Below are 14778 nucleotides of genomic sequence, written 5' to 3'. Positions count from 1 at the left end.
TTTATGAACTATATTTTGCCTGTAAACACTTTTTAAATGAAATAGGATAGCATTGTGATATTAGCTTTAAATGTTTGTAAAAAGTCAATCATTTTCATGCTTCTCATGAATAGCTCATCTTCTTTGCAGGATGTTGTACACAACTGAAATTCTCTAATTAATTTTTCCCTGTTTGTTTTCCTTTTATTTTTCTCCAGCTCTTGTAAATGTAAAACTCTGGGCCATTGATCGACAATGTTTTCAAACAATAATGATGAGGACAGGACTCATCAAGCATACCGAGTATATGGAATTTTTAAAAAGGTAGGATGCTTTCTTTTCTCTTGTGAGAGTGTTTACTTTCCTTTTAGCCCTATTATCTGAAATGCAGCACCCTGAAGACTTTTTGCCTTTCTCTCAGTCATAATAGTCTACAAATCTGTAGAGATGTAAGACTCTGAACAAGCTTCTTTATATTCCTGGTGCCAGTTTCCATGACGTATGGTTAAGTCAGAAATTCAGAATTTCATGACATGTATTAAGCCATTCTCTCATAGAAGTGAGCAACTCGGAGAAACCAATAAAAATGTGCTTGAACAAAAAAGGATATTGAATACATCTCCAACTATTTATTGGTTAATATATTTATGACACCTCTTCTAAACAGACTCACACTATAAGACTGAGTCATCTCATGTGTGTGTTTCCATATGAAAGGTCAGATGACTAAGATGAAAAAGTTCCAAGAAATAGCTTATTATCCTTTAATCCTGGGCTTAATTTCCCAAATAAAATTCATTTTATGCTACAGTTCTGAAATATCAAAAGCTTTTCTTCCCTTTATATTATATATTATCATAATAACTCAATATAGGGTGGAAATTGGCATAAAAACCAGCTTTTTATTTCTTAGGAATACATTGATATTCACTGGAATGAATTTCTTTGTCTCTAAGTTTATTTTATTTTAAAGAAAATATATTATCTTATGATTGAAAATAATATTGACAATTCTCATGACTTTTTAGAAAGCACTTATTTTTTAAATTACTTTTCTTTTGAAAACAGAGCCATTATTAAATAGTAATATACAAGTTATATGAGCATATAATGAGTGTACTGCTAATTAAGATTTCATTTTTGATAGGTAGAATATTTAATTTTTTTGTTTTGCTTTTTATTTTTGATGACTAAACTGTTAAAATGAAGCTAAAAAGTCAATTTCACATTTTGCTTTAGTGATACACCTTATTAGGTATCTACTGAATTTTCTTAAGATGCAATTTTTAATATTCCATACTTGAATATTTCTTGTGGTTAATTTATTTTCTTACTGCTTCATCTTTTATACATTTTTATTTCTACATAAGACCTTTTATATTCATGTAAAAGGGATAATACAATTCTAATTTGATATCAAGTAATAATATTTTGAAAAATTACTGTCAGCAGGGTGTTGATTTTTTTTCTCAATGCGATTGGATGAAACATTTAGAAGAGGTAGAAATGTAAATTCCTATTTGAAATTTAATATCATTTTCAAGGAAATTAAATTATTCAGGTGCCTTCTATATTGGGTGAGAGATATATATATGTATGTGTTGATATATATGTGTCTATACGTATGTTGTGTGTATGTGTGTGTATGATGAAAGATAGAGACAGAGAGAATGAATATTCACTTTAAGCCTTAACTTAAAGTTCAAGGGTTATTGATTTCTCCTGGTGCAGCTCTGATAAAGATCACAACTGATAATCAATGAAATGCTTACCTATAGAATATAGTCCATTATTCATCTCACATACCTAAACTTTGGACACTTACAATGTTGATTTTAGTTTCCATAAATTTGTTCTTCCAAGAAAATGGACTGAGTGCCAATGCTATCTCAAATGATTCTAACAAGAACTCTTTCTAGTGGCACTATTTCAGGAGATGGAGATGTCTCACTCTGTGTGCATGCGTGTGTGTATATGTGTGTGTATTCAAATTCAAATCTTAAACAATAAAATTAGCTCTCCAAAGTAAGTGAACATTTTTTGATGGTCAGAATAGAGCTGGCAGACTTTAACTGGCTGAATAAAAAAAGAGGTGGTTGCTGACTTGGATGTCACTTTCCATCTGGCTACTCAATAAAACATAAAGTTCACATTGTTTGTGAATGTAGGACTGGGCTGGGAGTCCAGAGAGGTGACAGGATGACCATCATTGACTGAGGCCAGCTTTAGTCTTCCTAAATTACAACTGTGACCAACTGGTTCTCTCTCTATAAGTTTTTCAATGGCTCATAGTTCCTGTTGCATTATTTACAGCCTCATTAGTTGGACATTCAAGGCCCTCCTGTAGCCAAAACCAGTGAGGTTTTTTAGCCTGGATTCTTCTCACTTCCTGCAAACCGAACAATTCCATGTACCCATCCCTTCCCCCTGTGCTTTTTCACAGCACACTCCCTCTCTGCCTGCCCGTCTCCTCCATCACTGTCAATGGTCAAATCCTTTTCTGCTTTTTGGATCCAACTAAAAGCTGCCTTTCCATATATACTTACCTCATTACACTGAGAAGTCACCTTTTCCCTCCTCTGGAGCTTCATCTCTGCCATATGTTTTATTGTCTGCTTTGTTTCATTATAACTTGACTACTAAGCTTATTTCCACTTCTAGACTATAAGCTTTTTAAAACTAGGGTTATTCCTTAAATATCTTTCTATTTTTCTTTGACACAAAACTTAGCGCTTTACAGATAGGCACTGTATAGAACAGTGAGTACAGAGCCAGTATATAATTTTCAGGACTCACTGAAGAATAAAAATGCAGAACATCTTTCAAAAATTGATAAAAAATTAAAGACCTTGACAGCACAGCATTAAATCAAGTGTAAGAACCTTGTAAGTGCAGGCCCTATGCTTTTGTACAAGTCACACATTCATGAAGCCATGTAGGAGTGGAAAGGGTACCATCCCTTTCCTCTCCATCGTAAGGGTTTTGGCTGGCACACCTATATAAAAAGACAGGTTAACAAGAGAAAAGCATTGCAGATTTATCTAATTAAAGATTAAGATGACACAGGAGCCTTCTGAATGAAGTCCTAATGATACAGGGGAAAACTGCATTTTTATGCTTAGGTTTAATGAAGAATGGGCAGTCATAGAATTGTGCTTGAACAAAAGGAGTGTGCTCTACTGATAGTGGCCTGAGTGAGGAAAACTAGCAAGGCTTGTCTGGTCATTCTTCTTGGCCTCTCTGTTGTAGCATTTCTTCCTTCCAGGTATGAGGTAGGACTCCTTTGGAATGAGAATCTTAATTTCTGTATGACTGCTGTCAAACAGAAAAGCAGGGGAAGGTTAGAATACTATTGTTAGACTTTATGGATGGCTTTCAGGAAAAAAGGAGTCTGTCTCTATGACCTGCTTCCGCGAAGAGGAATTCTAGTTTCTATGGCTTGCCTCAGGGGAGAATCAGAAGCCAGAGATAGGAGGCAGGAGAAGGTCAGAGAGAAAGGACTTCTGAGGCCTTTCCTTCAGGGTGTCTTTTTCTGAGCTCCAAAAGCTAGAAGAGTGAATAATATTAATTCCTTCTTCACATCCCCAGGTTAGCTATACTTGGTACCATTTATTTTTCAAGGCTATTAAGAGATGGCATAATAGCCCCAATGATAGATACTATCAAAAACTCAGAAGACCAAAATAAACTGTTTTACTGTAACTTTGGAATTACTTTTATCTCCCTGTTTGTTGTTGGTTTTTTAAAAATTGCTTATCTTTCTTTTACATCATATAAAACTTTATTTTTTTTTAATAGTCAAGCCAATCCACTTTTTTCTTTATGACTTAGGCTGAGTATAGTGGCTCATGCCTGTAATTCCAGCACTTTGAGAGGCTGAAGTAGGCAGATTGTTTGAGCTCAGGAGTTTGAAACCAGCTTGGTCAACGTGGTGCAACCCTGTCTCTGCAAGAAAATAGAAAAATAGAAAAATTACCAGGTGGGGTGGCATGTGCCTATAGTCCCAGCTACTCAGGAGGCTGAGGTGGGAGGATCACTTGGGCCTGGTAGGTTGAGGCTGCAGTAAGCAGAAATCTCGCCACTGCACTCCAGTCTAGGCAACAGAGAGAGACCCTGTCTCAAAAAACAAAAGCAAAAACATCACTGCATATATAGGAAGGCTTACCTAACATTATAAAAACATTGACTTTAAGGGCTTTAAAGCAGTCTGTGAAGAAGGGGATGTTTTTCTCTATGTGTTTGCTAAATAAAACCTGCATCTAAATTTTTCTACTATAGATATCTTATACTTTATATTTTGTGAACAAGTTAAAGGTGTAAAGCAATGGTGATGCTATAAAAAAATGAAAACTAGCAAAGGATCATGCAAATTCTCAGAGTTCTTTTCGGTAGGGGTCTCTGTTGTAAATCCCAGTGCCTTCCCAACTGAGGAATTTCAGGAGCTGCCACAGGCTAAAAGATGAGTGGCTCTCTATCATTTCTTATCTTGTGGTGCCACTGTTTCTCCTGATTTTTCTGAATAAACACCTAAGTTTGGAGGAGGAGAAAACGGGACACACCAGGCATATAAATGCACTGCTAATAGGCAAGAGTTTTTCTTTATTGTCAAAGTTGGGTTTTATTTTTATTCCATTGTAGTTACCCATTTTGTAACTCCCAGTCATGTGGTTTGGCCCCCTCTTTGCTATTAGATGCCACATCAAACTGTGATTCTGGCTCTTTAATCCTATTTAGTCATTTCTCTTTTGTGCCTGTATTTCAGATTCCCTGATGTAAACACAGATGTTTCTATCCAGATCATAAAAAAAAAAAAAAAAAAAAAAAAAAAAAAAAACCACACACACACAAAAACAAGGTATTCAAAGGGCAATGCTACTAAGCATGGCATAATTGCTGTAGGTCAAACCATAATTTTGCCAGTTGCCAGCATTTTCTGTCATCTTTGGCTACTAAAAAGTACTGTTGTTTTTAAGACAGATTCTGAAAAATGAGCCAAATAACTGCCAGAGTTAATTTGTGCTGCTTTTCTCTGAGCATATTCTCTGTTACTGCTGTTAGCACTGGTATTTATGCCCAGAGGAGCATTAGTATGTAGCTGTGTGACCATTGAGGTTTACTTATATAAACTAGGTTTTCTTTTGTCCCCAAACTATGAAGCTGATGAGGACAATGATAATGATGGGCCCTGATTTATATTACTTGCTTCACTGACAAATCAGAGAGACGACGGGGGCTTTTTGGAATTGAAGCTACACGCTAGATCCTGTTTACCCTCAGAAAATATTTTCTTTATCCACTTGGTAAGACAGATGTGCTCATGTCATCCCTCTTGCATTAAACCTTTCCGTATTTCCCATCACTCGTAGGAGAAAGCCTACCTAGTTCTTACCATTGTTTTCCAAGCCTACCTGCCCTGACACTACTCCAGACTCATCTCACTCTACATCTTCTCCTTTTTTATTCTCTCATCCTCCCTTGTCCAAGTCACATAGTACTCTTTCATCTCCTTGAATGCTCCATGGCCCCTCTTAATAAATAGGATTATCTCAAGAGACTCCCCTCCCTTTGAATGGGTGCATTTCCAGAGCGATCTAAGATGTGACGACACATCAAATATGCCTGCCATAGTGAAAAATAGAATCTGATACCTCTTAAAACTCTTATAAATGTCTGATTTCCCTTCCCTTCCTTGAGTTGAATGGGGGCAATAATAATATTCACCACTGAGCTTTACATTATATTTTCAATACAAATAATTGTAAAGTTCACAGACTCTGAAGATTTTTGGTGATAATTTGGTTCCCACCTGACTTTCCACCTGTTAAAGAACTTGAAGGTGTTGTTCAATTTTAAAAGTACTCATCGTATGGTTTGGCCCCTTTAAACCAGAAGGGTAAATCTTTGCCAGGAAGCCCTCATTACTGGGAGGTGATTTGTAACCAAAGTCCACAACCGATGGCCCTCTATGGGGGCTTGGTAGCATCTATATACAAAGGATCAAGATGATGCGTGGGCCCTTGGCAAGTCATAGAGCTGCTTTGATGATCTCTCCTTATTCCATAATTTCCTTTCTAAAAATCCTGCTAGATTTTAGTGCTGTGTAAAGCTTCCTTATTCTTTATCTCCATTACTGGGGAGTGAGCCCCAAGTCCACTTGTGCTTTTCCCTTATTCTCTAAAACAAAAATGCTTGTATATATATCCAACATGTTGTTAAATGAATATGCTACCTATTTATCTATACGTATTCTGAAAGTAAGTGATTTCCCCTTTAAAAAGTATGACTTTGTTATTGTAACTTTATACTTTCATTTGATATCAGAATGGCCTTGACTATGAAGATAATTTCATGTTGAGATCACCCCTTGACTTCTGCCTATGGGCCATACTTCAACCAAACTTTTCTGAAACTTCTGTTTAATTGCTTTACATTTTTCTCATTTTATGGTTTCTGCCTCACCTGCCACTGGACGGGATCTACATGATGATGCATCATCACCTCTGTGGTCTGATGAATCAACAAGGATTAAATGATTTTGGATTTAGAAAAATCTAAGATGTGATGTCATTTAATTTCTCTGCATATTTTATAGCTGAAGCAACTGAGTCTCGAAGAGGCCAAAATAAGCTCATACCCAGTAAAAAACAGAGCTTAGACTAAAACTCGGGTTTCTGAATCTCTAACCTGAGTATTACCCTCTACCTGGACTCCAGTTCATAGTTTGTTTTCTAATGGCAGCTCCCCACTACAGTAAACTAAAGTGAGGGTAGTTTAGTTATATTTTCGTTCTTCCTCTCCACAAAGGCAACTTTATTGATTATTAATTCAATAGTATATAGATCTTTGTCTATATTCTAACTATATACCTTTATTTTCAATCTTTTAGAAATAAAATGTATAAACCCCTTACAAGCTTTTCCTTCTTTGATCCAATTTAAAAATCTACAGTTTCATTATTTTAAATAACTCAATCCAAAGGCACTTTATTTTTTATATTTTAATTGTATTTTATCATATTGGTAAAAGTGTAGTCAGGGAGAGAATTGGAGTTTGTTGAGTAGAATATAATGTTATGAGGAGTGTGAAAGGTTATTCATTCTATTGATGAGAGAATGGAGCCTAGATTGGTGAGGAGAGCTGCCCCACATCACCCGGAAAATTGCTAATAAAATCATCCCTGTGCCTGGGCGAGTCTGAAATTTTACTATCCTAGAATATCACCTTTGTTTTGTTCAAAATCTTCAAGATAAAATTCCCCGCAATCTTGACTAAACATATGTCCTAGTGTTTTTGCCTTTCCTATAGGATCTTCTGTGAAGATCTTGCCTAAGTTGTCATATCCTCCAAAGCAAGAGAAAGTAACTGCACAGAGATGCCCTTGTAATAACCATTTTTAATAATAGATTTGGAATGAGACCAGAAAATGTGCATTTTTAAGTTCTCAGCTGATGGTTATGTAGCTGGTCTGGGGATCATTCTTGGAGAATTACTTATCTAGGACATAAGATGAAAGTAGAAAATACATTTCAAATATTTTAAGTATTTGTATGGCTTATTAATATGAAAAGTGCCTAGGTTTAAATCCTGGTTTCACCGTTTACAGGTATATGATAGGTTGGTGCAAGAGTAATTGCAGTTTTGACTGTGAATTTTAAATCATTATAACTAGGCTCAAACACATCTTTATTAATCAACATAGGAACCATTACAATCAACACATTTTTGCCAATGAGAAATAAGCTTGTTTATTCCTGTTGTATAAAAATCCATTTTTAGATTTGACGAACTCTTGGAAAGCGCTTTCTGCATCCTGCTGGTTATGGAAGCGTTTTCTCTGCAAAAAGTTGTCGAGATGCTTAAAGAGTGGTAGTCAGTTGATGAGAGGTCAGGTGAATATGGCAAATGTGGCAAAACTTCTTAGCCCAATTCATTCAACTTTTGAAACATTGATTGTGTGATATGTGGGCAGGCGTTGCATGGAGAAGCGTTGGGCCCTTTTTGTTGATCAATGCCAGCTGCAGGCATTGCAGTTTTCAGTGCATCTCATCGATTTACTAAGCATACTTCTCAGATGTAATGGTTATGCCAGGATTCAGAAAGCTGCAGTGGATCAGACTGGCAACAGACCACCAAAAAGTGACCATGACCTTTTTTTGGTGCAAGTTTGCTTTGGGAAGTGCTTTGGAGCTTTTTCTTGGTCCAGCCATTGAGCTGGTCATCACTGGTTGTTGGATAAAATCCACTTTTCATTTCATGTCACAAACCAATCGAGAAATGTTTCATCGTTGTTGTACAGAATAAGAGAAGACAACACTTCAAAATGACGATTTTTTCCACTCAGCTCATGAGACACCTACTTATTGATCTTTTTCACCTTTCCAATTTGCTTCAAATGCCAAATGACTGTTGAGTTTTTTGGCAATTTCTTGTGTAGTTTTAAGAGGATCAGCTTAGATGATTGCTGTTAACTAGTCGTTGTCAACTTCCAATGGCCAGCTGCTATGTTCTCCATCTTCAAGGTTCTCCTGTCCTTTGCAAATCTTCTTGAACCACCACTGCACTCTACATTCTTTAGCAGTTCCTGGGCCAGATGTGTTTTTGATGTTTCAAGTTGTCTATGCTGCTTTAGGACCAACTTCAAACTCAAATAAGAAAATCGCTTAATTTGCTTTTTGTCTAATATCATTTCCATAGTCTAAAATAAACATAAAATAAACAGCAAGTAATAAGTCACTAGCAAAAAAGCATTAAGTAACAAGCCATTAGCAAAAAAGAAGCATAAAGTAATAAGTCGTTAGCAAAAAAGCATAAAAGGATGTATAACATAACCACATTTATTTAAGAATGTATTCTAATATCAAATGGCAAATAAAACTTCAATTACATTTGCACCAAGCTAATATAATCATAGGCAAGATTCTTTACATTTATGCACAATAAAAAATGTAGTAAATCCTCCCACTATCAAGGATCATAATTAGAAATAAACAAAATAATATGCTAGTAAAAATTTATTAAGTGTGTGCCAAGCAGTGTTCAAAATGCTGTAGATATATTAACTTATTCTCAACAAAAATTCATAAAGTAAATACTATTATAGCATCATTTCTATTTTACAGATAAGAATACTAAGGCCAAACAGATAAAGAAAACTACACTGGTAGTCAGGGTAGAGTCAGTGTCTGTAGAACTGATACTCTTAAACTCCACCCTATACTACCTCAATAAATTCTGGATACCTGAATATTAGTCCCTGCACATTGCTGTCCTTCTCATTAAATAGGCATTTACTCAGCCTGGAGATTTCAGCGATAGGTTGACTTTGTTCTTGGAGTACCTGGGTTTCCTATTCACCATATTTTTCTCTCTCAGTGCCCTTCTCCCAAACCTCAGTATTATTTTCCCTTCGTCTCACCCCTCTAGAATATGTTCTCAAAAAAATGCTCAGTAATAGCTTAAGAGCTATCACTTTAAACAAGTGACAATGTCTTAGAATTACATAGGCTCAGTGAAGGGGCCTTGTTTGGAAACCCACCGCCTGTACATAAGCAGACACCATGATTTCTAAAACAATTATTAAATGACTTACAACTCAGGATCAGTGTCTTCTGCAGACATTCAGACACTGTGTTTCTGGTTCTTTTTTAAATGCCTGACTTTGACCTCCTCAAGCACAGGCTGTAATCTATAAGCAGAACCTGTTCTTGCTTAGGCTATGCTCTGTGATCTTTTACGGAATTGAACTGTTTGGACATATACAGAGTATCTGTTGTACACTTTAGCCTGAACAAATGAAAATGCCACTTTTTGGGCACAAATTATATAAAATACAACAATATTGTCTAATCAGTTTGTAGAGATCACAATTCTGGGAAGTTAAAACAATGATTTCCCTTTCCCCAGATTTTTCTTCTATAATTTACAAAAAGAGATGGGAAAGAGAAGGTGCATATTGAAACAATTTGGGGGCTCTTAGAACTTATTTTTTTGTTTGCTTTTTTGTTTTTTAAGTCTCAATGACAGACCTATTGAGCTCTTAAGCTTTGAGCTTTAATAGAGCTTTTCAAGAAGATCGTGAAACCTACAATAGAATTAAGCTTGACAAAGCTGGTACGGTTTTAATTTGAAGGGAAATATTGGGAAGAATAAATAAAGAGGCACTTTCTCACCCCATTTTCAAGTTGGTTTGCTCACAGACCATTTCGTGGTAGCAGATTCATTCTTGTTAAAGATGACACAAGGAGCAGGTAAATCTAAAAGTGGCCATTAGTTTTATGTTGTCATCTGGCATTTGCACAAATGTCTCCATATTGATCCTTTTTTTATTAAAAATGAAAGACAATGTGATCTCAGATTTTTGCATAATTATAGGCTAATTTAAAAAATTTATTCATCTGCACATTTCATATTGGTACTTTCACCTCCATATGTGTAAGTTTTTTCTAATTCTTGCAAATAATTAATAAGATACTCAGTTGATTATATCTGTGGTAAAGTCTTCCACTTGAGCCAATAATGAATCTCACACAGAGAAGTCCTATTTAGTCCAAGAAAAGACTAAGTCCTCGGCTAAGGGACTTAATACATTGATTCATTGTGCTAGCCTCTCCCTGAGCCTGGGTTTAGAGGGATGAGTCTCTTCAAGGACTGTAGGCAACTTTTCCTCACCATCTCCATGAAAATACTTTCTCAAAACTCTGGGGTTTCAAAAATCTAAAACAGTGTGACAAGGCACTTTAATATTCCTCTAGCCTGTTGTAGCTTTGAACCTTAAAAATCGTTCCTGTAGTAAGACTTACTTTATATCTGTGTCATTCAGATTGAGCCTTATAACAGTTCCATTCTTGTAAAATGTTTTGTAAGCAAAAGATTAGTGCATCTGGGAGTGAGTTCTTTTCCATAAGGAAAACTATTGTGTAATGAACAAATTCAGAAAGAATCCATGAGTTACTGGGAAAAATTAAGAAGGGTGGTCTTCTGAGGTCCCAGCAACATAGATTTCTTTGCTTGCTATAGAAACCCACTTCCTCATAGTTGGAGAGAACTCTGATAGAGAATCAGAAGAGGGAATGAAAAAATACTGCTAAGGCACAAAAGAAATACTAGGGCAATTTAGACAAAGAAAGCATCTTAGTGTGTACATTTTACCTGTCCTGAGAAGACACCAGTACATCAGTTTGTCAGTTTAAAAAAAGCATGAAAAAGGCGGAATTAGCATTATAGGTCCTTTTTTGTTTGTTTTTGTTTTTGGCTTGGAATAAAGTTAATCATAATTTATTTACCGATATGATTTTACCAAGGCGAACTCTTAAAGGAAAGCTTAGAATCTGGCTGTTGGGCAGCATGGGTGTCTATGAATCTGAGAATCTTGATTTTCTGACTCTTCCTAGGGTGCAGGGAAAGCAGCCCCTGGAAAGGGAAGCCCTTAGAGGCAGCATGAGCACAATGCTTCACAGCAGAACTAGGGGCCTCGTTGTGAACACTCCCTTTACCAAACCCAGTTTGAGTGTTTTCAAAGCAGTGGGGGAGAGCAAGGGAAACTCAAAACGCAAAACAGAATAAGCTGGCACCTGCCTCCTTACACACATTATTATCTCACTTAATTTTGACAGCTCCTTAAAGAAAGTTAATCATAATTTATTTACCAGTATGATTTTACCAAGGCATTTCCATTTTACTGAGGCAGTAACTAGAATCATGAAAATTAGCAATTTCCCAGCATCAGTAATGAATCTCACACAGATAACCCCTGTATAGTCCAAGAAAAGACTAAGTCCTTGGCTGAGAGACTTAATACATTGATTCATTATGCTGGCCTCTTCCTGAGCCTGGATTTGGATTTAAAACCAGGTCCAATCCAAAAATCTTTATTCTGTTAATGTATCAGGCCAATTTCCTGAAAATGGGTAATGTCAGAGGAAGAATAATAGAATAAATGTTTTAAAACCTTGTATAGATTAAAAAAATAATGTCAATTGGTGAATATGTGAAAAAATCATTACAAGTATAATGAAAAATGTTCCTTGGAAGTGCATTTCTATAAACATTTCAATTCATGGAAAAGTTCCTAATATATAATTTTGGCAGTAGTGTGTGTGTGTGTGTGTGTGTGTTTAATCATCCATCCATAGTTAATTCCGAGGTATTTAAAAGTAATTTCAAAACAGAGGAGAGAGGATTTTTTCTTTGAGTTCTAATATGATGTAATTTTATTATTTACTTTGTGCGTATATAATAAGTGATAGAATATTTATGCTAAAGCCCAGAAGAATTCCAATTAAGCAGCACAATTTAGTTATTTTATAAATACACATAGAGTGTTTAACATTATTCAGTACTTTTCAAGCAATTGAATAAATACTGTTTTCCCTGTTGGCTGGAAGGGGTCCAATGGGTAAGTATTGTATTCCATGTTTGGAAAAAACTACTTAAGTGCTCTGGTTTGTTGTGCAAACAAAGATAAATCAAAGTTGCCTTGGAGGATGGATTTGCTTGTTTTATTTTTTAAAGAAATTAAATACATAAATAAATCTAACAGAAGCACAGCCAAGAAAGCAAGAAAAGACATACTAAAATTTAAGAATTTTAATTCCACAGAATTCTAAATTCTTACAAATTTTGACTTTAGGTTGGTTTTATGTGCGTTGAACTCTGTATACTTAGCATTGCTTCTTGAAATTAGGTCTTGGTGTTTGGGGCAGCGGGGCCCAAAGGAATGACAGATTTTGTTGTTATTTTTATTTTTTTAAAATTATACTTTAAGTTCTGGGGTACATGTGCAGAACGTGCAGGTTTGTTACAATGGTATAGATGTGCCATGGTGGTTTGCTGCACCCAACAACCCATCATCCACATTAGGTATTTCTCCCAATGCTATCCTTCCCCTAGCCTTCTCCTCCCCCAACAGGCCTTAGTATGTAATGTTCCCCTCCCTGTGTCCTTGTGTTCTCATTGTTCAACTCCCACTTATGAGTGAGAACATTCAGTGGTTGGTTTTCTGTTCCTGTGTTAGTTTGCTGAGAATGATGATTTCCAGCTTCATCCATGTCCCTTCAAAGGACATGAACTCATCCTTTTTATGGCTGCATAGTATTCCATGGTATATATGTGCTACATTTTCTTTATCCAGTCTATCACTGATGGGCATTTGGGTTGGTTCCAAGTCTTTGCTATTGTGAACAGTGCTGTAATAAATGTATGTGTTGTTGTTATTTTTAATTTATGTTTCAGTCTTGTCTGGATAAAAATGTGACAAAATACTCTAGGGCTAACCAATAAGTAAGTATGAAAAGTAGTTAAATACTAAGCAGCAAGAAGTGATTGACTTGTTTTCAGTTAATGAATATTATTCTAAATGACATTAACTTCCTTTTTTCCTTCATCTTCTTATCTTTTCTTTCCTTCTCTCATTCACAATAAATCAATACATTCATATGTATAAGTGTAGTCAATTGCTTTTTAAAGGTAAGACATGTATAAGCAACAGGTGATTACATTTTTTTTCATTTAAATTGGTATATTCTGCTGTGTTAAATGTGTCCAATTCATATTTTAAGTCCTTTTGGTCACCTTTCTCAACAGGTGGAAGACAGTGTGCCAGAATGTAGTAGCAAGGGTTGGCCCATCTGAAAACATGAAGAGTTCTATATGGGACATATAGAATTATTAACCTAAACCAGATTTTGTTATCGTACAGAAACACATCAAAATTAGCTTTTGTATTAGATAAGAAGTCAAACCAGTGCAAGAAGATTGGAGTCTCTTCTAGAATATTGTTTTAACATTTATTTAGCCTACATTAAGGATATATTATCTCACTAATGACAGTTCGTCCAGAGAGTCTTCACTCTGTCTGACTCTCAGAATTCTAACATCTGGTTAATTAGTCTTCCTAGCACTAAACAGTTTCTACTTAAATTCGAAGCCCCCTAATATAGACAAGAGATACTCTGTTTGATTACAAAAAAAAATCAAACATGTCAGAAAAGAGATATTTTCTTTATTTTACAAGTAGTGTTTCTTCTTTATAGCCCTTGTTCGATAGCTCTGGCATCTCAAAATACATGGCTGACTTCTTTACAAAGATTTTTTTGGTATAAATTTCACAACAATCTGATTATACTACACTCTACTACACTATACCATGTGTTTGATCTCTCCTATTTAATCACTAGGTGTTTGAGATGTTCGCTTTCTGAGAATCACAGCACATGCATACATAGTCTCTCTTCAGTACTGGCTTTGTCACTGCCTTAGTCTGTTTAATATTTTTGTAAAAGAATACCAGAGGCTGGGTAAATTATAAAGAAAAGAGGTTTATTTTACTCCTGGTTCTCCAGGCTGTACAAGAAGCATGATACCAGCATCTGTATCTGATGAGGGCTTCAGGCTGCTTCCCCTCATCGTGGAAGGTGCAGGGGAGCAGGCAAGTACAGCGATCACATAGTGAGAGAGGAAGCAAGAAAGACAGGAGAGGTGTCAGGCTTTTTCTTTTTCTTTTTCTTTTTTAGCAACCAGCTTTCACAGTAACTAATAGAAAACTCACTCACCCTTTTCCCATCCTGCCCAGGGCATTAATCCATTCATGAGGGATTCACTCCCATAACCCAAACACCTCCCATTAGGCCCCACCTCCAACACTGGGGATCAAATTTCATCATGAGTCTTAGAGAGGACAAACATCCAAACTATAGCAGTCAGCAAGCTTCATTATGTCCATGTTTCTGCATACCTCACTATTTTGGTCCAAGAACCTGTCTATATGTCTCATTCTGGTTTCACCTGGCTCATCATGCCCTG

General features: G+C 35.9%; 1 protein-coding gene across 2 annotated transcripts in view; it reads left to right on the top strand.

Annotated features, from left to right (window-relative positions):
- Positions 1-14778, top strand: part of PRKG1 (protein kinase cGMP-dependent 1) — a 1337040-nt gene that overhangs the window by 846332 nt on the left and 475930 nt on the right. For both annotated transcript variants that reach the window (XM_005565848.4, XM_005565847.4), the window contains exon 4: positions 198-303. In XM_005565848.4, the coding sequence (XP_005565905.1) occupies positions 198-303 (106 nt within the window). The remainder of the gene's footprint in view (positions 1-197; positions 304-14778) is intronic.

Source organism: Macaca fascicularis, chromosome 9 (genome assembly GCF_037993035.2).
Source record: "Macaca fascicularis isolate 582-1 chromosome 9, T2T-MFA8v1.1".
Lineage (NCBI taxonomy): Eukaryota > Metazoa > Chordata > Mammalia > Primates > Cercopithecidae > Macaca > Macaca fascicularis.
Note: the sequence above shows the minus strand (reverse complement) of the source record. Positions and strands in the feature narration are given on the sequence as shown.